Source organism: Anomaloglossus baeobatrachus, chromosome 4 (genome assembly GCF_048569485.1).
Source record: "Anomaloglossus baeobatrachus isolate aAnoBae1 chromosome 4, aAnoBae1.hap1, whole genome shotgun sequence".
Lineage (NCBI taxonomy): Eukaryota > Metazoa > Chordata > Amphibia > Anura > Aromobatidae > Anomaloglossus > Anomaloglossus baeobatrachus.
Window position 1 is genome coordinate 515,570,286 of NC_134356.1, and position 25,116 is coordinate 515,595,401.

General features: G+C 41.7%; 2 protein-coding genes across 2 annotated transcripts; both read left to right on the forward strand.

The window, feature by feature from the left end:
* The first annotated feature begins 9,223 nt into the window (after positions 1-9,223).
* Positions 9,224-12,164, forward strand: LOC142301763 (olfactory receptor 2B8-like). The gene is given in 3 exon segments (XM_075342783.1): positions 9,224-9,248; positions 11,244-11,308; positions 11,310-12,164. Coding segments are annotated over 3 exon segments (945 nt in total).
* An 11,327-nt stretch (positions 12,165-23,491) lies between these two features.
* LOC142302589 (olfactory receptor 2C3-like) lies at positions 23,492-24,427 on the forward strand. The gene has a single exon (XM_075343693.1). It carries the CDS (start codon positions 23,492-23,494, stop codon positions 24,425-24,427), a length of 936 nt encoding a protein of 311 aa, XP_075199808.1.
* The last annotated feature ends 689 nt before the right edge of the window (positions 24,428-25,116 follow it).

Genomic DNA, 25,116 nt, shown 5'->3' on the forward strand with positions numbered 1-25,116 from the left:
ACCCAAATATAGGGGTCGAAACGTTACATTTTGGATTTTTTGCATTGCCTTATCCATATTTGGTGTGCCAAGTTTTTTTGTATCTAATTACGGGTTTGAACCCTTCTTGAGCACCCATATTCCAAGTGTGCCATAAACCTTATTCTACTCTATATAGATCACAAGTATCTTGATAGAGATCCAAAATATCATTGTTAAAAATACTTTATAAAAAGACATTAAATGTTATATGTGTTCCCTCTTAATTTATAAAAATGGTTTACAATCAAGTTTGTAAAGAGGTATTAATAATGTAAAGAGGGCATAATGGATTTCCACGTATATGAGAACCAACAGAGCTAAATATTGACAGCTAAAGATATACACTAGTTTCATATTAACTATTCAATGATTAGACATATTAAATCATTTATAACAAAAAAAGTAAAATAATGAATTAACATATTAGTGATCCTTTATACACTGGCACTGAAAAATATTTCCAGTATAAAGTCAAAAGTGTGTGACTGCAAATGAAACTGACTATTTTAGGAGATAAATTAAATCTATTAGTAAAAAAAAAAAAAAAAGATCTAATAATACAATATTGATTAATTTTTTGTTGTTATCCTTGGGTCTCATCTATTCATTTTTTTTACTGCACATATTTTTCAGTGCCACTTTATGAATTTTCACCAATATTTTAATTATTTTACTTTTTTTATATAAATTAATATGTATAATCATTGATTAATTAATATGAAACTACTGTATATCTTTAGCTATCAATATTTGGCTCTCTTGGTTCTCATGTATGTAGAAATCCATTATGCTCTGTTTACATTATATTAATACCTCTTTGCAAACTTGATTGTAAACCATTTTTAAAAATTAAGAGGGAACACATATAACATTTATTGTCTTTTTATAAAAGTATTTTGAACAATGATATTGTGGATCCCTATCAGGATACTTGTGACCTATATACTGTATGTCATATACAGTCATGGCCAAAAGTTTTGAGAATGCTACAAATATTAATTTTTACAAAGTCTACTGCTTAAGTTTTTCTAATGGCAATTTGCATATACTCCAGAATGTCATAAAGAGTGATCAGCTTAACAGCAATTACTTGTAATGTCAATATTGGCTAAGAAAATGAACTTCAACCCCCAAAACACATTTCAACATCATTGCATTCCTGCCTTAAAAGGAACAGCTAACATTATTTTAGTGATTGTTCCATTAACACAGGTGTGGGTGTTGATGAGGACAGGGCTGGCGATCAATCAGTCATGATTAAGTAAGAATGACACCACTGGACACTTTAAAAGGAGGCTGGTGCTTGGTAACATTGTTTCTCTTCAGTTAACCATGGTTATCTCTAAAGAAACACGTGCAGCCATCATTGCTCTGCACAAAAATGGCCTAACAGGGAAGAGTATCGCAGCTACAAAGATTGCACCTCAGTCAACAATCTATCGCATCATCAAGAACTTCAAGGAGAGAGCTTCCATTGTTGCCAAAAAGGCTCCAGGGCGCCCAAGAAGGACCAGCAAACGCCACGACCGTATCTTAAAACTGTTTCAGCTGCGGGATCGGACTACCAGCAGTGCCGAGCTAGCTCAGCAATGGCAGCAGGCTGGTGTGAGTGCTTCTGCACGCACTGTGAGGCGGAGACTGCTTGAGCAAGGCCTGGTTTCATGGAGGGCAGCAAAGAAGCCACTTCTCTCCAGAAAAAAACATCAGGGATTGACTGTCATTCTGCAAAAGGTACAGGGAGTGGACTGCTGTGGACTGGGGTAAAGTCATTTTCTCAGATGAATCCCCTTTTTGATTGTTTGGGACATCTGGAAAACAGCTTATTAGGAGAAGAAGAGGTGAGCGCTACCACCAGTCTTGTCTCATGTCAACTGTTAAGCATCCTGAAACGATTCATGTGTGGGGTTGCTTCTCAGCCAAGGGAATCGGCTCACTCACAGTCTTGCCTAAAAACACAGCCATGAATAAAGAATGGTACCAGAATGTCCTCCAAGAGCAACTTCTCCCAACTGTCGAAGAGCAGTTTGGAGCCCAACAATGCCTATTCCAGCATGATGGAGCACCTTGCCATAAAGCAAAGGTGATCACTAAATGGCTCATGGAACAAAACATAGAGATTTTGGGTCCATGGCCTGGAAACTCCCCAGATCTTAATCCCATTGAGAACTTGTGGGCAATCATCAAGAGACGGGTGGACAAACAAAAACCAACAAATTCTGGCAAATTGCAAGCATTGCTTATGCAAGAATGGACAGCTATCAGTCAGGATTTGATCCAGAAGTTGATTGAGAGCATGCCAGGGAGAATTGCAGAGGTCCTGAAGAAGAAGGGTCACCACTGCAAATATTGACTTGCTGCATTAACTCAATCTAACTGTCAATATAACCTTTTGGTACTCATAATATGATTGCAATTATATTTCTGTTTGGGATGTAAACATCAGACAAACACAATTAAAAACCAGAAGGCAACAGATCATGTGAAAATATAATTTTGGTGTCATTCTCAAAACTTTTGGCCATGACTGATTAATTACTGATTAATACAGATATTTGAGTGTTTCCCAGTCCAATAGTGAGGTTACTACTAGTTACAACTTGGTATAGCTTTGTAGGTGAGCTACACCCTATTTTAATTTAGTTTCTTATGTTGAGATTCAGACTTCCTTTTTGTTTTTAAGTAGTCTGGTCTTTCAGTTTGTTAGTTTAGACCATGATGAAGGCGAGTTATCGAAACATGTTGTCTTTTATACCTCACTGGATTTAAACTGTAAATTTGTAACTTGTTTGCTCGTTTTATGGAAGATAATAAAAGTTACATTCTAAGATACCTAGGACTTTTGGATATCACGCTGGATGAAAACTCCTCTTTTTCCTTTTATACAATGTGGTGAGCTACCACTGAGACCTCCATGTGGATTCCACCCAGATCAGAGCAAACTCACATGAACATCGACTGAGGTAAGCTGACAGCATGTTGCTTTTTGTTAACTTGTCAGATGACACAATACTTTAGTAACATAGCCATGTATAACAATATCTAACAAATTATAAACAGTTAAATGTGTACGGGATTAGAATCAAGTGCAGGAATACAGTCATATGAAAAAGTTTGGGCACCCCTATTAATGTTATTCTTTTTTTCTTTATAACATCTTGGGTTTTTGCAATAGCTATTTCAGTTTCATATATCTAATAACTGATGGACTGAGTAATATTTCTGGATTGAAATGAGGTTTATTGTACTAACAGAAAATGTGCAATCCACATTTAAACAAAATTTGACCGGTGCAAAAGTATGGGCACCCTTATCAATTTCTTTATTTGAACACTCCTAACTACTTTTTACTGACTTACTAAAGCACTAAATTGGTTTTGGAACCTCATTGAGCTTTGAACTTCATAGGCAGGTGTATCCAATCATGAGAAAAGGTATTTAAGGTGGCCACTTGCAAGTTGTTCTCCTATTTGAATCTTCTATGAAGAGTGGCATCATGGGCTCCTCAAAACAACTCTCAAATGATCTGAAAACAAAGATTATTCAACATAGTTGTTCAGGGGAAGGATACAAAAAGTTGTCTCAGAGATTTAAACTGTCAGTTTCCACTGTGAGGAACATAGTAAGGAAATGGAAGAACACAGGTACAGTTCTTGTTAAGCCCAGAAGTAGCAGGCCAAGAAAAATATCAGAAAGGCAGAGAAGAAGAATGGTGAGAACAGTCAAGGACAATCCACAGACCACCTCCAAAGACCTGCAGCATCATCTTGCTGCAGATGGTGTCAATGTGCATCGGTTAACAATACAGCGCACTTTGCACAAGGAGAAGCTGTATGGGAGAGTGATGTGAAAGAAGCCGTTTTTGCAAGCACGGCACAAACAGAGTCGCTTGAGGTATGCAAAAGCACATTTGGACAAGCCAGTTACATTTTGGAAGAAGGTCCTGTGGACTGATGAAACAAAGATTGGGTTGTTTGGTCATACAAAAAGGCGTTATGCATGGAGGCAAAAAACACAGCATTCCAAGAAAAGCACTTGCTACCCACAGTAACATTTGGTGGAGGTTCCATCATGCTTTGGGGCTGTGTGGCCAATGCCGGCACCGGGAATCTTGTTAAAGTTGAGGGTCGCATGGATTCAACTCAGTATCAGCAGATTCTTGACAATAATGTGCAAGAATCAGTGACGAAGTTGAAGTTACACAGGGGATGGATATTTCAGCAAGACAATGATCCCAAACACCGCTCCAAATCTACTCAGGCATTCATGCAGAGGAACAATTACAATGTTCTGGAATGGCCATCCCAGTCCCCAGACCTGAATATCATTGAACATCTGTGGGATGATTTCAAGCGTGCTGTCCCTGTTTGGCGACTATCAAACTTAACTGAACTGGAATTGTTTTGTAAACAGGAATGGTCAAATATACCTTCATCCAGGAACTCATTAAAAGCTACAGGAAGCGACTAGAGGCTGTTATTTTTGCAAAAGGAGGATCTACAAAATATTAATGTCACTTTTATGTTGAGGTGCCCATACTTTTGCACAGGTCAAATTTTGTTTAAATGCGGATTGCACATTTTCTGTTAGTACAATAAACCTCATTTCAATCCAGAAATATTACTTAGTCCTTCAGTTATTAGATATATGAAACTGAAATAGCTGTTGCAAAAACCCAAATTGTTATAAAGAAAAAAGGTTAACATTAATAGGGGTGCCCAAACTTTATCATATGACTGTACATCCCCAGAACCACAAACAGTACAGAAAAACATTACCATACCCACCAATAGTACAGAAATATAGCATCACTAGTACCATTAGTACAGACATAAATAACCACAACCGCCATCAGCACAGGAATATATTAGTAGAACTACCAACAATACAAAAATACATTGCCAGAATTATAATCAGTAAAGGCATGCATTAACATAAATACATAACCAGAACCACCAACAGTACAGGAATACATTACCAAAATCACCATCAGTACAGGATTTCATCACCATAACCACCATCAGTGAATAAATGCATCACCAGAACCACCATTAATACATAAGTACATCACCAGAATCACCATTAGTACAAGAATAAATCACCAGAACCACCATCGGTACACAAATTCATCACTAGAGCCACTATCAGTTTATGAATTAAGCACGAAGCTTAGTACACAGATGAATTGTAATGTCAGGTCAGCCCAATATACAATTGTATCACATAAATTTAAGATTCAAAGTATGTCTTTAAGAATGGTAAAGATATACTGGGAGCTGTTAATAGCCATCATCAGACTGCAGACTAGAAAGGAACAGCAGTACTGATTAGATGCAGTCAGTATGACAAACATTTAGATCCAGGTACTTTATAGCTGACATATTCTTTGATTGGATCCCAACTCTTAGGTATTTTTTTCCCTTCTTGCCCAGATGTTATGATGACTTTTTACATTCATAGCTCATTTTTTTTTATAAAATGTGACTTCCACACTGTCCCTCTTATGGCATATACCCTGCACATCGTTCACTCCTTTCCGTACTGGGCCCCCTCTTCACATTATCCTTCCACATGGTGATCTCCCTATACTGCCCAGTCTCTATACTGCGCTCCTCCTCACGCTCACCGCTTCTGCATACCATCCCCTCCATGCCGTGCCCTCACACTGTCCCCCCATGCTGCCTCTTTCTATACTCCCCCCACATTACTTAGTCTTCATACTGTGTCCACTTGCACTTTTGTCCCCATACTGTCACTTCACACCATTGCCCTTGGTACTATTCCTTCACTTTTCTACTGTCCCCTCTTTCCTACAGCAATATTATCCCTCACATCATTCTCCCTCAACACTGTCCCCCCAAATTACCTCATCTCTATACTTTGCTTCCTCACACCTCCCCCTACTTACCCCTCATACAGTGCCTACAAGTAGTATTCAACCCCCTGCAGATTTAGCAGGTTTACACATTTGGAATTAACTTGGCATTGTGACATTTGGACTGTAGATCAGCCTGGAAGTGTGAAATGCACTGCAGCAAAAAAGAATGTTATTTCTTTTTTTATTTTTTTTTTATATTGTGAAAAGTTTATTCAGAGGGTCATTTATTATTCAACCCCTCAAACCACAAGAATTCTGTTTGGTTCCCCTAAAGTATTAAGAAGTATTTCAGGCACAAAGAACAATGAGCTTCACATGTTTGGATTAATTATCTCTTTTTCCAGCCTTTTCTGACTAATTAAGACCCTCCCCAAACTTGTGAACAGCACTCATACTTGGTCAACATGGGAAAGACAAAGGAGCATTCCAAGGCCATCAGAGACAAGATCGTGGAGGGTCACAAGGCTGGCAAGGGGTACAAAACCCTTTCCAAGGAGTTGGGCCTACCTGTCTCCACTGTTGGGAGCATCATCCGGAAGTGGAAGGCTTATGGAACTACTGTTAGCCTTCCACGGCCTGGACAGCCTTTGAAAGTTTCCACCCGTGCCGAGGCCAGGCTTGTCCGAAGAGTCAAGGCTAACCCAAGGACAACAAGGAAGGAGCTCCGGGAAGATCTCATGGCAGTGGGGACATTGGTTTCAGTCAATACCATAAGTAACGTACTCCACCGCAATGGTCTCCGTTCCAGACGAGCCCGTAAGGTACCTTTACTTTCAAAGCGTCATGTCAAGGCTCGTCTACAGTTTGCTCATAATCACTTGGAGGACTCTTAGACAGACTGGTTCAAGGTTCTCTGGTCTGATGAGACCAAGATCGAGATCTTTGGTGCCAACCACACACGTGACGTTTGGAGACTGGATGGCACTGCATACGACCCCAGGCATACCATCCCTACAGTCAAGCATGGTGGTGGCAGCATCATGCTGTGGGGCTGTTTCTCAGCCAAGGGACCTGGCCATCTGGTCCGCATCCACGGGAAGATGGATAGCATGGCCTACCTGGAGATTTTGGCCAAGAACCTCCGCTCCTCCATCAAGGATCTTAAGATGGGTCGTCATTTCATCTTACAACAAGACAACGACCCAAAGCACACAGCCAAGAAAACCAAGGCCTGGTTCAAGAGGGAAAAAATCAAGGTGTTGCAGTGGCCTAGTCAGTCTCCTGACCTTAACCCAATTGAAAACTTGTGGAAAGAGCTCAAGATTAAAGTCCACATGAGACACCCAAAGAACCTAGATAACTTGGAGAAGATCTGCATGGAGGAGTGGGCCAAGATATCTCCAGAGACCTGTGCCGGCCTGATCAGGTCTTATAAAAGACGATTATTAGCTGTAATTGCAAACAAGGGTTATTCCACAAAATATTAAACCTAGGGGTTGAATAATAATTGACCCACACTTTTATGTTGAAAATGTATTAAAATTTAACTGAGCAACATAACTTGTTGGTTTGTAAGATTTATGCATCTGTTAATAAATCCTGCTCTTGTTTGAAGTTTGCAGGCTCTAACTTATTTGCATCTTATCAAACCTGCTAAATCTGCAGGGGGTTGAATACTACTTGTAGACATTGTACTTTCCCCTATAGTGAATCCTCATACATTTCCCCTTATTCTCTGAAACCTGTCTCCTCACAGTCTTCCCACCGTATACTGTCTCCTCATGAATTTTCCCACTCCCCATACTGTCTCCTCACACATTTTCCCCTCTCCATACTGCCTCCCACACATTTCTCCCTCCTAGTCCTCATACTGTCATTTCACATTTCCCCCTCAGTATTGTCATCTCCTCATGCTTTGCTCAGTGCAGACAACCTCCAAAGTAGTGCAGGTGTGACATCAGTAGTGTAATCAGCTGATCTGATCACATTGCTGATGTCACCCTGACTCAAAAGTGTCAGTAGTCAGGGTTTCAATTGTACACACGCTTGAAAGAGGCAAGTACAATTGACTTCAGGGATACAGTAGTTGACTAAGGACAATGCTATGTTCCAATCATTTTTTTGCTTAGATGCAATATTTTTTAAATGTACCTCTAACCTTTTAAGGCGTACTAATAAAGTTGTGACGTTTTATATGAAATGGCTGGCTACATTCATTTGTATCTCAAGCCAAGCAGGGGTTAATAATAATTTTGTTCATTCCACAGCGCTTTACATACATTAGCAACACTGTCCCCATTGGGGCCACAATCTAGAGTCCCTATCTGTATGTCTTTGTAGTGTGGGAGGAAACCGGAGAACCCGGAGGAAACCCACGCAAACATGGGGAGAACATACAAACTCCTTGCAGATGGTGTCCTTGGTGGGATTTGAACCCAGGACCCCAGCGCTGCAAGACTGCAGTGCTAACCACTGAGCCACTGTGCCACCATTCTTACTTTCTGTGTTGTGGATCTTCATAGCAAATCTATGGGAGCTGGTGAACGTTGTACTTTATGGTTATTCCGTGTTTCCCCAAAAATAAGAACTACCCCAATAATAAGCCCTAGCATGATTTTTCAGCCTTTTTGGAGTATACTTCAAATATAAGCCCTACATCAAAAATAAGACCTATTCACCACTCTTCCTGCCCATAATACTGCCTACTCCTCTACTGGCTTCAGTAATTGGAACTTCTGTTAATGAAAACATGAAGATTCACCTCCTGTCCCGCCCACCATTCTGTGCCCGGTAGCAGTTATTCAAACAGACTGTCTTATTACTGCCAGAGGATCACAGCACAATACTTGCACTGACCGGCGGTTCTCCTCACCTGATCATGACAGCTGCACAGAAATACATGCTGATACGCTCCGGTCAGGAGATCCCCCGACCAGTGCTAGGATTGCTCTGCAATCCTCTGGGAGTGATGACAGTCTGAGTGAATCACTGATGCCGTGCAGAGGACAGGAAAGGAGGTGAATATACATTTTTCATTAACACAAGTTCTAATCACTGATACTGGCAGAGGGAGAGGTGGGGAAAAGAGTGAGTATTCATTTTTTCACTACCAAAAGTTTCAATTACTGACGCCGACAGAGTGGTGGGCTGGATTATATTCAAGGGAAGGGGTGAATATTCATTTTTAATTAACGGGCGAACCAATCACTGCCACCAATACAGACTATTAGGCTTCCCCTGAAAATAAGCCCTAGCGCATATTTTGGAGCCAAAAATAATATAAGACATTGTCTTTTTTTCGGGGACACACTGTAGTTTCATAGTTTTTAAGGTTGAAGGTAGCAAAAACCCCAAGGGGGTTATGAAAGGGGGGGTTGTGTCCCCAACATGAAAAAAGATAATGGTAGTGAAAGTAGTATTCAAATAAAAAGGAGACCTCAACAGATGAAGAAAAAAAAGTAACTGGACAAGTCAAAGAGTATCCCTCTGAACAGACAAAATTACAAGAGAACTTGGCCCCAGAATGGTGCATACTCAACCCAACACATGTTGGGGTGAGCAAGCTCCATTGTGTGGTCAGGCTTGTCTTTTTTTGCAGTTTCCCCAGTGGGGTTACTTTCAGGCTTGTCCAGTTACTTTTTTTTCATCTGGAGAGGTCTCCCTCATATTTCTATATTTTTATATTGCTACCAATTAAAATATTTTTTTCCACAATGGGTTTTTATTGCCAATCTGTAATGCATATGTAATAGGTCTATAAGACCTTTAGACATGCATTGTACTGCTTCGTCTGACTTGTATGCTTATTATACCTAATCCAACTTAACTGTGGCAGTAGCTAAGGTCATAGTTTGTGCGCATTGCATATATATCTGAATATGTGTTTATTATTCTCTGAAATATTTGTCCAATGTGTTAGTGCTTTTTCATACTCTCTCTGTTGTTGAGGCGTGAGCTTTTTTATCCTCTCACTATCCTAAATCATGTAAAAATTGCCGCTGCATTCCCTGCCTTAGTTTTTTATACAGTCTATAATATTCCCTCTGCCCCGCATAATGAGGAAGCCCTTGCGGTCTCACTTGGGGTCATGTGAGCTTTCTTTAGCTGATACAACAGTCTTCAATTTATAAAATTGCAGAGCACAATTTTGGGCAATTCATGGTTATGAAATGGCAAATTGTCAGGACAGACAAATTTCATAAAATTCTACATAAATTTGATAGCAAAAATATTTTTATTGAGAGCAGGTAAGGAATTGGAAAATACAAAGAGTATAGTAATCACCACATGTTTGCCTACTGTACTGTCAGACATATTTGTTCATGAATTGGCTACAACCTTGATGAATGCCATAGCATTCATGCACCAAAGGTCCCCATTGGGAAAAAAAAAAAAATCTGGCCGCACTATATAGGTATACTATTTTAGTAGTGGATGTATTGTATAGGAAACAAACAGTATACCAGTGCAGCTAGTTAAACTAAGGCCAAAGTGCCACTCTTTTGGCCATTGATTAACAAGTGGCATATGAAAACTGTAATGCCGAGAGCTTTGTTCAGGGGTTCACATTGAACATTACGCATGAATATAATTTTCACTTATCACTTATTTACATAGAACTGCAAAACGCCTTTTGTACTGTATTTATACTAAGGAAATAGTTTGTGTTGTTTTTTTTATAAATGGGTGATGTTAAATTATATTGTTCCTTAGGTCTCGTGTCCACTTGAACTTCTCTTCCAATGTGAGAGCATCGAATGCGATATTCTAATGACCCTTGGTTCAGGTTCTGCTATGAGCGTGAGCTGAAGGTCCTGCGACTTTGATTTGATCTTGTGATCGGATCACAGCTGCGGAGGAGAGGTTGAGAGTACTTCCTCCCTTTTCTCCGTGTCCTGTCTCTGCATATATTGCACTGCACTCTGATGACATCAGAGTGCAGTTCGACATTTCAATATGGCATGAGAAAATAATCGTAGATGGACACTGCCTGATTGATTAACACTGTTGCGAGTGCAATCTGATGTTTTATTGGATTGCACTCGTCCATGTTAATTGTAGGTAGAATCGAGCCCTAAGGGGTTATCGAGTGTCTAAATAAAAAAAAAAATGTCGGCCAATTTTGTAAAATAACAAAATGATCACTATTCAGCAGAGATCCTACTCTGAGCCTTTAGTGACGCACCTCCTCTGTTTCTATGCATATGGCGTTTGACAGCTAAGCAATTCTGCGGTCAGCAATTACAAATTTACCACACTGTATATAGCTACATGCATGGATATTGTTTGTTCATTTAACTGTTTTATTTTCAATAGGTGTCTGAGGTGTCTTTGCATATTGGAAAGAAGAAGAGAATGATTCTCCACAGTTACAGCACTGAAATGAACTTATCAAAGTACAGGAGAGTTGAAGAATTCATTTTTGTTGGGCTAACCAGCCAGAGAAATATTCAGATAGTGTTATATGTGATATTTTTTATTTTTTTACATGATATCACTTATTGGTAACATAATGATAATTGTTCTCCGTGGAATAAGCCCCCGACTCCACACCCCAATGTATTTCTTCTTGAGCAATTTGTCCTTTTTGGACATCTGGTACACATCAAGTATAATCCCAAAAATGCTCATTAATTTCCTGTCAGTGAGAAAAAGCATATCTTTTAATGGTTGTGTCATTCAGATGTTCATCCAACTCTCTCTAGGAGGGACGGAGTGCTACCTTCTGTTGTCAATGGCCTATGACCGGTATGTGGCTATTTGCACCCCTTTACATTACACTAATATTATGCATACTGCCTTGTGCATTAAGATGGCAACAAGCTCCTGGGCTGGAGGAATAATAAACTCTATTGTACACACAGTCTTTGCATTACAATTACCCTACTGTGGTCCTAATGTAATAAATCACTTTTTCTGTGAGGTCCCTTCACTTCTAGAGCTGGCCTGTGCGGATATATCACTCAACAAGACTGTTATTTTCATTCTTGCCATGTTGGTAGTGATAGGTCCATTTTTCCTTATCCTTATCACATACGGTTATATCATTTCCAGCATACTGAAGATAAGAACTTCTGTAGGACGGAGGAAGGCCTTCTCCACCTGTGCTTCACACATTATAGTTGTATCAATGTTTTATGGCACTATCATATTTATGTATGTGAGGCCTGGATCAACCCATGTAGCCAACCAGGACAAAATGGCCACCTTGTTCTACAGTGTTATAACCCCAATGCTCAATCCTTTGATCTATACTTTGAGGAACAAGGATGTGATTGGAGCATTTATGGACATCAAAAGAAAAAAGATGGTGTCAGACAAAAGATAAGGACACAGATCTCACAAACATTGTAATTCTGTACAATACATGAACAAAAATTCTGGCCTAATTTGCAACAAACACATACATATCGAGACTACTCAGGGAAATTCCTTTCCAAATTCTTTTTATGATGCTAACATTATAGTTCTTAAAAAGGAGGGGCAGGACCCCTTAGAGTGTGGAACGTACCATCCTATCTCACTGGTAAATGTAGACTACAAAATTTTCACTAAATTTTTGGCAAATAGACTGAACCTGGATATTATTCACCCCAATCAGACGGGATTCATGCTAGGGAAGAGTATCTCCCTTAATACTAGGAGAGTACAGGCCATCGTTCAATTAAGCATTGTTACAAAAGATAATAAATAGGCATTAGCCTCGCTGGACGCAGATGAGGCACTTGATTCTCTAGAATGGAACTTCTTGATTGCTTGCCTTCAAAACTTTGGATTCGGTCCCATGCTCTGTAACTGGATTTGATGCCATATCAGGACCCTAAAGCCTGCTTTACACCTTGCAATTAAGCATACGATATCGTATGCGTTCGTACCCGCCCCCATCGTATGTGCAGCACATTCAATTTGTTGACCGTGTCGCACAAACGAATAACCCCCCCGTCACACGTACTTACCCGTCCATATGACCTCGATGTGGGCGGTGAACATCCACTTCCTGGAGTGAGAGGGAAGTTCGGCGTCACATCGACGTCACGCGGCAGCCGGCAAATAGAAGCGGAGAGGCGAAGATGAGCGGGACGTAAACATCCCGCCCACGTCCTTCCTTCCGCATTGCCGGCGGGAACCGCAGGACGTAGGTAAGATCTGTTCATCGTTCCCGGGGTGTCACACACTGCGTTGTGTGCTACCCCGGGTACGATGAACAACCTGACGTTCAATTTTTAGGAAATGAAAGACGTGCATGCGATGAACGTTTTACCATTCAATCGCAATCGCACGTAGCTGTTACATACTACAATGTAACTTACGATGCCGGATGTGTGTCACTTACGACTTGACCCCGCAGACACATCGTAAGATATATTGTAGCGTGTAAAGCGCCCATAAGACCTGAATGGTGGTTCATAGTATCTCATCTGCGCCCTTTTTGCTATGTAGAGGAACTCGGCAGGGGTGACCTCTGTCCCTAGCTCTCTTGGCCTTGGCCATTAAAGCTTTGGCGATTAAAATTTGTTCTAATCACTTGATAAGGGGCATCCAAACTGCAGACCAGATTGACACTATCAGGCTGTATGCAGATGACATGATCATATTTATGGATGATGTGGAGCAGTCATTGCCTTGGGTTGTCGACGTAATAGATGATTTTAGTAAATACTTCGGGTTAGGCATAAATTGGGACAAATCCAATCTGATGTCTTTTTCCCACTGTCCTGCAACTCACTTAGAAGCTTTTTCCCCACTACCTTTGGTCTCCAATTTTAAGTATTTGTGAATAATTATACAGAAGAATAGTAAGCAGGATCTGCATTCTAATATTTACCATCTTTTGGAACTGACTAAATCTAAATTTCTGCTGTGGAGTAAACTTTCATTATCCGTTCCTGTCCCAAAATTATTTTTCTGATCACTAAATACGCAAATATCTGGGTTTATTTGGGGTAATGCGAGGCCTAAATTAAAACTGACTATTCTACAAAGATCCAATGAAATGAGGCGGGGTAGCATTACCAGATTTTTTCTTTTATTACTTAGCTGGCCAATGGAAGGTGCTATGCTCGTGGATGCCCGGCTCCTATTTACCTAATTTGGAGAGTCATTTAGCTCATGCGGTGGAGTGAATTTTCTGCTTGGGTTTCTGGAAATGGATAGAATGGGTACACAGAAGTTACTGCCCTACTTAGACTGGTGCGTCAGATTTGGAGACAGACAAAGATGGTTGGACACTGTTGCTGAAATGCCCCTGTGGCAGAACATGAACTTTCCCACAATGTCTGATTATCCATCCTCTGTATTTTGGAGCTCACACTGTGTTCTTTCGTGACGCGATATCTATGAGCAGAATGTTTTAATGTCCTTTGACCAGATCCTGTCCAAATATAGCATTTCCCAGTGTCATTTTTTTAGATATCTGCAGCTTCAGACAGTTTTCCAACATCACTTACAAAATGCATCTGTGCATGCTTAAATATTCTCTTTCCCTCTGATAGGAATTTTTAGATCTCAAGGGCCTAAGGGATTTGATATCATCTCTATATACATACTTGCTATCCATGGGGAATGAGTCTCAACCATTGGCAGTCAGAGAGAAATGGGGGTTGTTAATTCCGAACATTCAAAAGGAGGGATTGGGAGGAAATTTTGGAATCCCCGACTAAGGTCTCCCCCTCAATTAATAATAAAATTATTCAATTATTTATAGTACACCAGGCTTATTTAATTCCACTGAGGTTATTCCGGATGCACCACCTGCCAGGATCGGGAATGCTTGCAGCGTCATGGGGAGGACCCGGATTTTATCCACCTGATTTGGAGTTGCCCGGTAATTGCCTCCTTCTGGCGAGAGGATGTCTTGATTCTATCCTCCCTGGCCTTCTTCCTCCCATACCCATTAGTCCACTGCTCTGTCTTTTTGGAGTTATGGATGAGGGAGCTTTGTCTCACAATATTAAAATCTTCTTACAGGAGACTCTTTTCATGGCTGGAAAACTCATAGCCCTACGTAGGATGGGTAGCTCTCACCCACTCATACACATGCTTGGATAGAGCCAGTCAATGCAATAATTCCACATGAACAAACTGTATACCAAAACAGAAAATGCCCTGAAAAATTTGCTAAGGTCTGGGAGATATGGACCTCCTCCCCATTAACATTACCCACCTAATTACGATAACTTTAGTTCATGCATTGTACTCTGCTTCTTAATGATTGGGGTCTGTTTTAAATACTTTAAGGTTGGTACCTGACATCAGAAACAGTTGCTTTGTTGTTTTAGGTTTTCTCTTAAATGTTTATATTTTAGGTACTTTAATTGCATTGTTTTTGTGATTGCCTTTCAATGATTTGATACCAGAATATATAGCGTCATTCGTGACTAGGTGGTGATCCCTTTTTACTTTATTCATCTATGTGCTCGCTTTATCTTTCTTTAATCTGTAAATGTCATGTTTGGCTGTTTAATAAAAAAAATATTTTTTTTTAAACTTACATATCTGACATTTCTTGGATTTCTTCTGCGTTTCAGATGCTTATTTTACTATTTTGACAAGCATTAGGTCATGTGCAAATATTAAATATTTGGTGCATTTTTGCATCTTTTAGCAGGAAAAACGCAGTGCAAAACACATGTTTTTTTGCTGCATTTTTTTAAAAAAAAAAATTTGGTGCAGATTTTCCCCCACTCAATAGTATGTATGAAATCTGCAGCAAAAATGCTGGAAGAATTGACAGTCTGTAGATTTAAATCTGCAAATCAAAAATAAGTAACATGTGCATCAGATTTTCAGGTCATCATTAAGTTTTCATTTAGGAAATGCTTCAAGTTTTGTGACAAAACTGGACAGAAAAAAAATGCAAAACCATAACGTGCGTATTCCATTACAGCAAACTGTTGTTTTTCATCTAGCTGTGATTGAGATATACATATGTGTGTGTAAAGTAAATATATTTCTAAAGGTGCTAGCAACATGAATTTCTCACCAGATGTCAGTAACACCCCATATGTGGTGCCCCTGAGGCTTCAGTCGCTACAGAGTACTGCATCTCACTTAAGGTACAGTACTCATCCTGAGTAAGAAAGAGATTAATTGCTATGTCTTTCACATTCACAAACCACACACTGCTAGGTGCTTTCACACTGGGGGTTGGCCTGGGGTAGATAGGGGGGTCGCCATCACGAAGCATGGGACTTTCCCAGTCACTAGGACAACCACCTGGGGGGCGGACACCACTTGGGGAAAAGGAAGGAGCATCTGCAAACTTGAGCAGTTACCCCGGGCACAGATTGGGATGAGAAGCAAAATCAGGACCTCAGTCCTGGCATCACCTTATACTTCTGGAGCACTACAAGACCCGTGGCTTGGAGCAAACAGCTCAGCCCGGGCTCTCTACAGCTACCGGGGATTCCAAGGTCTGCGGAGAGTGCAGGAAACACCTGCAGCCTGTTCCACATTTCGGCCACAGAATTGGAGGGACACCAACCAGAAAGGACACACAGTGGAAACACCATAATGAAAAGGGGGGATGCACAGCCTGAGGTGAACAAGAGAGTGCTGCCCTATGTGTGAAAACAAAATGTGTATGTGGCGCCCTGGACAAGCCAGGTCGTCACAGGTACTGCAACAACACACCCCACACCCCGAGATAGGCACACCAGTCACACACAAATCCTTGTTGCCTCCCTCCAGGGGCTGATGTCCACACCAGGTGGGGTGGAGCCAGGAGGTTGGCCCCACCCACTGAGGAGTTCACAGTCCTGGAGGCGGGAAAGGAAGTCAGTGAAGTTAGGGAGAGTGAAGGAGAAGGAGGAAAGTAGCAGTTGAGGAGCGATCTGACCATGTCCGGGTACGTGGCCCGGGCACCAAGAGCAAGGTTGGCAGACGGTGGTGGCCGTCTGCAGGAGAGGCCGATTGACGCGGAACCATAGGACCGGGGATGGGCGGTGGCCCGCCGGTACCAAACCGGGGAGCGAAGAGAGGCCAGCACAAACCGGCAGGGCTTATGGACCCCGACCAGGCTTGGAGTCACCGTTAAACTGGTCAAATCCGTTAGCGACCGGAACCTCCGGGGTTTCCTAGCAGCAAAGACCCGACTGAAGGCAACCGTCCAAACCGAGAAAGGGAAATACAGCTACCGCCACGGCTAGAATTCCCAGGGCCAGAGCCTGCGGGCAAAAGGGGCTCCTCCAGCACCTATCCAAGCTGGGGAGCGGGTTACTGGTGGGAAGCCATTGGGACCGAAGATACACAACAGGTGCAGGGAAAGGCAGCCACCACCAACCTTCCGGGGGTAACCACAGCAGCCGGCTGCGGGACCCGTCCATCCAGCCGTTTCTTTTACCGGAGACTCTGTATCCATTCTTGGCTGAGTGAGTACCACCATGCCATCTGGCACCGCCCTGCCCCCGCGACCCTGCACCTCGCCAAATCTGCCTCCCCGACACCTCACCGGGCCCCGGGACCACCAACCCCCTCTACCCACGGAGGGGAGAGAAACATCTCGGCTGCTCCCTGTCATCGCTCCCGGGATCCCCGTCCAGAGCAGCGGTGGTGTCCCAACCTCACCACAAACCGTGGGTGGCGTCACGGACCAACTCCCCAAACCCAAACTACCCCCTTTCACTCACGGGCGAAGAGGGCCGCTCGAGTCCCCGGATCCGGCCCACCGCTTGAGCCACTGAGCAGCAGCAGCAGCAGTAGCGCCGGACCCGAGCGTGGTGAGCGCAGCGACCTCCCCGCCCGCGACATGTACAATGGAGAAGAAAGGCACACATAAGTTGGGCGCACATCGAACAATGATATGAAAGGTCATGCAATATATAAATATTTTATTGGGTCAAAAAAAGTGAAAAACACACAATTAAAAAGATAGACAATATACAAACAAGGCCTCAAGATATTGTAGTATGGCTCCAAGATAATATACCGGTAAGTACGATCATCAAAAGTACATATAAAAAATTTGAATAAATATCATGGAGTTACATCAGTAATACCCAAAGAGACTGACACGGTATAAAGTCAGCATGCAGTAATTGTGAGCAGAATATACAAAAACCACAAGATAGATAGGGTTACCTATGGGGACGAGGAGTAAGACACTATGAGTACTGCAAATAATGATTCATTTATATAGAATCATAGTTCCTCTTAGAAAGGCAGGCGTAGTGCGATTGTGGAACCAATATATATGTGAGAAATACCTGTGATGATGTAACAAAACACTGAACAGATTGAATTTACCAATGGGGACAGAAAATGAGATCATAAGTGCTGCATGCACTGCAAAGCGTAATGATTCACAAGTGCAGAATCATGCTTCCCATTATGAGTACAACCATAGTATGGTACAATGCTGATATATATATGCAAAAATAGCTATGATTGTATGGCAAGAGGATGGTAGAGCCCCGCGCTCCAGCGCCAGCGGTCACTACCACAACCATCATCCTTCCTGGGGCCTAGCTCTACCTGTGGGGAGCTGAACAATCCCGGCTGTGACACCATCCGCCCCATAGGACATCACCCACAGTGGCGGCTAATCCCTGGTTACGTACCACTGGTGGTGTCACGAGACAACACCCAACATCCTCAACCCCTTCATCCCACCATCCATCATCCATCCCTTTTTTTGTGGACACCTCGGGGTCATGAAACTGGGCAGGGCCACCCGTGACATCCCCTGACCCTCACTGGCCCGGTGACGAGTATTCCCCAGGCCCCATGGGGTGCTCCACATACAATCGACAATGACATAAAACAATAAATGTCCATAAATTCATTTGAGTGTAATAAAGAAAAATGACAAAGGTAAAATGTATTGGACACATGAGAAACAATCGGTAAAAAAAAACCATGGAAAGTCATGTATCAGTAATTTGAAAGCAATACTGCCACTTAGTGATAAATAATATCAGCGTGTTCAACTGATGGTATATCAAAAGTTGTACCATTACAAGGGGTGGGATTCAAATTTGTAACAGGTTATCTGTAAACCCCGCCCATTTGAAAACCACACCCATTCTGTAACACACCCATTTTTACCCACACCTATTTTCCCGCACTTTCCTCAACTACAAAATACAACTAATTTGAAGTAAAATCTCTTTCCCCATCTTACCCTCCTATACCTTCACTCTCCTGTCCAGTACCAGTTGTTCCAGTCACTTTCAGTCATATTGAACGGTTTATCTACAATTTTTAAAAATTATTACTAAAGGAGCCCTGCTAAAATTGGATCAGACGACCTTCCCCATACAGATCTCATCCCATGTGGCTGCTTTTCCAGTGCAGATCCCATTCCATGTGGCTCCTTTCCCCCTACAGATCCCATCCTATGTGGTCTCTTTTCCCTGCAGATCCCATCCCATGTAACTCCTTTCCCCCTACAGATCCCATCCCATTATGGTCTCTTTCCCCTGCAGATCCCATCCCATTATGGAGTCTTTCCTCTGCAGATCCCATCCCATTATGGCCTCTTTCCCCTGCAGATTCCATTATGTCTTCTATCCCCTGCAGATCCCATCATGGCCTCTTTCCCCAGCAGATCCCATCCCATTATGGCCTCTTTCCTCTGCAGATCCCATCCCATTATGGCCTCTTTCCCCTGAAGATCCCATCCCATTATGGCCTCTTTCCCCTGCAGATCCCATTATTGCTTCTTTCCCCTGCAGATCTTATCATGGCCTCTTTCCCCAGCAGATCTCATCCCATTATGTCCTCTTTCACCTGCAGATCCCATCCCATTATGGCCTCTTTCCCCTGCAGATCCCATCCCATTATAGCCTCTTTCCCCTGCAGATCCCATCCCTTTATTGCCTCTTTCCCCTCAGATCTCATCATGGCCTCTTTCCCCAGCAGATCTCATCTCATCCCATGTGCTCCTTTTCCCCTGCAGATCCTGTCCCATGTGGCTCCTTTTCCCATATAGTTCCCATCTTATGCGGCCTCCTCTCCCCTGCAGATCTTATCCCATGTGCTCTTTTTCCCTTACAGATCGTGTCCCATGGGCCTCCTTTTCCCACATACAGTAGTTCCCATCTTATGCGGCCTCCTCTCCCCTGCACATCTCATCCCTTGTGCTCCTTTTCCCCTGCAGATCCTGTTCCATATGGCTCCTTTTCGCATATAGTTCCCAGCTTATGCGGCTCCTCTCCCCTGCAGATTCTTGTCTCCCTGTATCTTCGGCTCACTGAGCACTTACCTGCTCCAAGCAGTGGCAGCCTCTCCTCTGTCTTCCATCCTCCTCCGCGGCACTCTGCAGGAACACTGACGCTGGCAGGTGGCAGCAGGAGGAGCAACCTCACCACGCTGCCGTGACCTCTGCAGTATCAGAACGTCACTGCACGCCAGGTCAGGGACCAGACACTGAACCCGGAAGTGCGGCACGTACGGAGGTACGGGGATTCATTTGTGTTAGTGTCTTAAAGACACTTAACACAAGTGAATACAGAGAACTGGATCACCGGAGCCGTTTCGGGGAACCGGCAGCTATTTTAACAACTGGTTCGCCCGAACCGGACAGAATCGGCTGAATTCAACCCCTGACCATGGTGCCACGCAAGAAACATCTCATGATGATTAAGAGCAATGAGCTGTCCCAAGACCTTCATGAACCTTATTGTTGCCAAACATACTGATGCATTGGTTACAGAAGAATTTCCTATAGGGCCATAATCTAGAAGTAGAGACAATATAATTTCACCATAAACCATCCATGACCAGGAGCTCCCTGAAAGATTTCAAACAGTGGAGTGAAAAGAATTTTCATGAGTTAGGAAACAGCCAGGAACCACCTGTGGAGAGCTACAGAAAGACCTGGAATCACCAGGCACATGTTTCACAGAAAACAGTAAGTAATGCACTTAACCTCCATGGCTTGTGTAGGAGGTGGTCAGATTGCCTCTACCCCTACTGAGCATTGTGCTGCATTATTGTATTTCATGATAAGTGTTTTATATATGTGCTGAGTGGCGCTGCTGCAGGTGGATGTGTTTCCCCCGACATAGCAGAGCCGACTTGGTGTAGCAGCAGGTGCCACCTAGTGCTGAGGCCTGATAAGACAAAGGTATGTTTTATAGTATTATTGCATAATGTGCATGTTATAGTAACGTAAAGTATTTTAGAGTATAAAGCATGTTCAAATGAAGTACAGGTTCTGAAGATTAAATGGCACAAAATAGGACAACGCAGTGGAGACTCACAAATAAGGATTATTACACAAATGGGGGTCAGTTACAATACGTAAGAAGCAATGCAATAGATCACAGGATAAACAGGTTGCACATAAAGTATGCAGAAACACTTATTTACCAAACAGCTTCTAATGAAAATAACTGAGCTGTGTCTACATTTCACTCTGCAAATGGCCACTCTAGGTTTAACTATAGTCGGACACTTATATCTGTAAGCACACCTGTTTGCACATCTGCTTCTTTCTTCCATTTGGCGACAATTCCGCCTTTCCTCTAAGGCTAGTTTCACACTTGCGTTCAGCGCATTCCGTCACTATGGAGAATAGTGCAGTCCGTTAACGGACTGCGCTATTCTCCATAGACTTGTATGGACGATGCACTGTAACGCAAGTGTCTGCGTTGCATCCGCTGGACGACGCAGCGTCGTTATTTTGACGCTGCGTCGGGCGGATGGAATGCAGCATGTAACGTTTTTCTGCGCTTGGCGGTGTGTCAAAAAAACGCAACCTGCAGGAATCCGTTAGGCGTCCATTGTTTTTATAATGGACGCCTATGGTGGCGGATTCCGTTAGAATGCGTCATTTGACGGATTCCTTTAATGCAGCTGTCTTTACACAACTGCGCATGCTCAGATGTGTATAGTCAAGGAAAAAAAAACTACAACGGATTGCGTTATTTTGTACGATCTGTAGCATGCGTTGTGCCACTATATGCAACGCATCCGTTGCAGGCGTCACACAACGCAATGCTACGGATCCCGTCCAACGCAAGTGTGAAACTAGCCTAAAGTCCATGAACTGCTATATTTTTCTGCTGCGCCACTTCTATCACCTGACCCGGAGTCTCTCTGAAACTCTTCCCTCTAGGAGATATCGTCATTCACTGGTATTGGGTGATGTCTTTGGACAACAGAGGGCAATGTTGTCCTACCAACCTTGTTAAATATGATTAGATGCACAGATTGTTGTGTCCACTTTTTTGACCGATTGGTGGGCATCTCTGGACCCGCGCCCTCACGAATCTGCTGGCAATTAAAGAGTCCACAAATATAAAATCTTTTCATAAAGGTTTAGTTACTCTTCAAGTTTACCAAACATAAAGACATAAACTTACAAAGTATTGATATGGGATTTAAAATTTGACATAAAATCCCTTAACCACAAATAATGAGCCTATGAAGTCTGAAGGGAGTACAAAGCGGGATACATTATAGTACTCGGAGGAGCCGTGCACTGCTTGTGCTCAGATCAGTATGGCAGGTAACGGAACTGTGTGCTTCATTTCTGAAGGAGATGATTAGCTCTAATTATTCCAATTCATTTACATGAGAAAGAAAGACAGAGCTCAATGAAGGAAGTAATATGGCACAATATTAATCGTTTTACGCATCTGAATGAATGCAATATGTCAAAGCTAAGAAAGTGGTCCAATGTTTTACTTGTGATCTCTAATGTTCTACCAGCCAGGCTTTCAAATCCATTCTACCATGTAAATACAAACAATTTTTCAATTTTTTTTTCTCATTTATGTCTTTTTATCTCTCTCAGAATAACAGAAAATATTTTTTTTTCATTCACATGCATTTTTCAGTACAGTAACTGTTTTCTCCAGGAATATTTTAATATATTTTTTTTTTGTTAGCATCCTTTTTCATGAAGATTAGGGGGACTTTTAACCTACATAACTTTAAGAAGTATTCCTAATTCCACGGAATATGCCAGAAATACACAAGGGTCCCCCTAACTCCCACCCTGACTGGTGAGATGGCCATTAGCTACAGCCATCAAGGCAGAGAATGGATGGAAAAGTGTCCAGGTTCAACTCTTGACATAGAAATTGGAGCAAATTCCTGAGTTGAGAAGACTCCTTTAAAAAAAATGCCTGCCTTTGGGAACCACAGTATTGTCTGCTGCATGTAAACATTACAGCACCGCACAGTCTGTACAGGGTCTGATCACCTGTCCCTGAGCCTGTACAATGTAAAAAAGAATGTCTGATCCCGTGGTTTGTGTCAGCTTCTGCATTTCATTATGTTCATTTTTATAATAACGGTGTGTTTCACATATTTAACCAATTACCATTTTAGATTTGAATAAACCTATAAAAGAAATAATATCAAATCTTATTTGTTTCCACATAGAGATTTGTTTTGTGGGATATTTTTTTTTTTTTAATTTTATGATATTAAATGAAATCATTAAAAAAAATTAGATGATCAGGAAACAGCAGTGCTTAGATTGTAACTTACGCCCATGAGGTCCTCATTAGGACTCCTCTGACATGTATTGGTTCCTATAGGCTGGCATACTTTACTTATGCTTCACTGTGTGAACTTGATCCGATTCCTGAACTATAGGTTGGTGTTCTCATTTCTTTAGACACCACTTTGAATACTAGGATTTCCAGTCTGGAGGATTTTGTTCATTAATATCAGACACGATTTTCCTTTTACACTCTCATAATGGTCACATTGAATTTTACCACTCCAGACGAGTTCATTCTTCTCGGGCTTACCAACAGGCAGGACATTCAGATTTTGCTTTTTATTGTAGTTCTTACATGTTATATTGTTTCTTTGTTTGGTAATATAGTAATAATTTGGGTCAGTAACGTAAACCCTCGACTCAACACTCCAATGTACTTCTTTTTGAGAAATCTCTCATTCTTGGACATCTGGTATACGTCAAGCGTTGTCCCTATAATGCTCATAAACTTGAGATCGATGAAGAAAACCATATCTTTTCATGCTTGTTTCACCCAAATGTTCATTCATCTCTCTCTAGGAGGGACCGAGTGTTTTTTGCTGTTGGCAATGGCCTATGACCGATATGTGGCTATATGTAGCCCCTTACACTATACTAATATCATGCATCCCGCCTTGTGCATTAAAATTGCAATTGGATCGTGGTTTGGAGGCCTTATAGACTCTGTAGTAAACACAGTATACACATTACAGCTGCCATTCTGTAGCCGAAATGTAGTGAATCATTTTTTCTGTGAAACACCCTCGCTGCTAGAACTGGCTTGTACAGATGCGTCTCTTCATAAGACTGTCCTATTCTTCTGTGCTATTGTGGTGTCTGGGACCCCATTTTTGTGCATTATTATTACATATGTCAATATCATTTCCAGCATAATGAAGATTCGTACAACCACAGGACGGAGGAAAGCGTTTTCAACTTGTGCTTCACATGTTATTGTAGTCACTTTATTTTATGGCACAATATTCTTTATATATATGAGACCTGGGACTGTATATGTCACTAACCTAGATAAAATGGCCACCTTGTTCTACAGCATTATCACCCCAATGCTAAATCCTCTGATTTATTCTTTAAGAAACAATGATGTAAAATTAGCACTGAAAGAAAGTTCAAGAAAGAAGACTATGTCATAATATACTTGACTTTTATACTTGACTTGAATTTGATTCTATATTTTTTAAGGCATTCTATAAGAAAAAATGTTCTCCAAAGTTTTCCATTACTTCTTTCACTTATTTGAAGCAGTTTTCCCCCAAAAAAGACATTTAACACTTTTTCTCAGGATAGATGAGAAATGTATATGTGATGGTTGGCACACACTAGGACCCCTACTGATCACTAGAACATGGATGGTGATTAACCCATTCCTTCTATTACAAAATGTCTGTGTGGAGGAGAGCAGTTAGTGCATGTGGGCTGATGGAGAAAGTCGATCAGCATCACCGATGGGGTCCAAAGACTTCATATATTTGGAGGGTTGATGAATTGTCTTTTATAGAAAAATCACTAAAAGTTTATTTCATTAGAAATGGCCTCATGTGTATATGTGTAGCAAAATGAGTTGCTCAGGGTACAAAAAACAGAAATACAATAGAAACAGGGACCCAACCATAAATGAATCGTCCTTGATACTGCTCATAAGTTCAACCCATTTGAAACAGGAGAAATGTGGAATATAAGACACAGTTGAGAAACAGAAGAGGTTCTTTTTATGGAATTAAAAAAAAAAAATCTTGTTTTTTAATTTTGAACTAAACATTAAGGAATGGCATTGTAAAGAGCTGCAGAATATGTTGGCACTCTAGAAATAAAAATTATTATT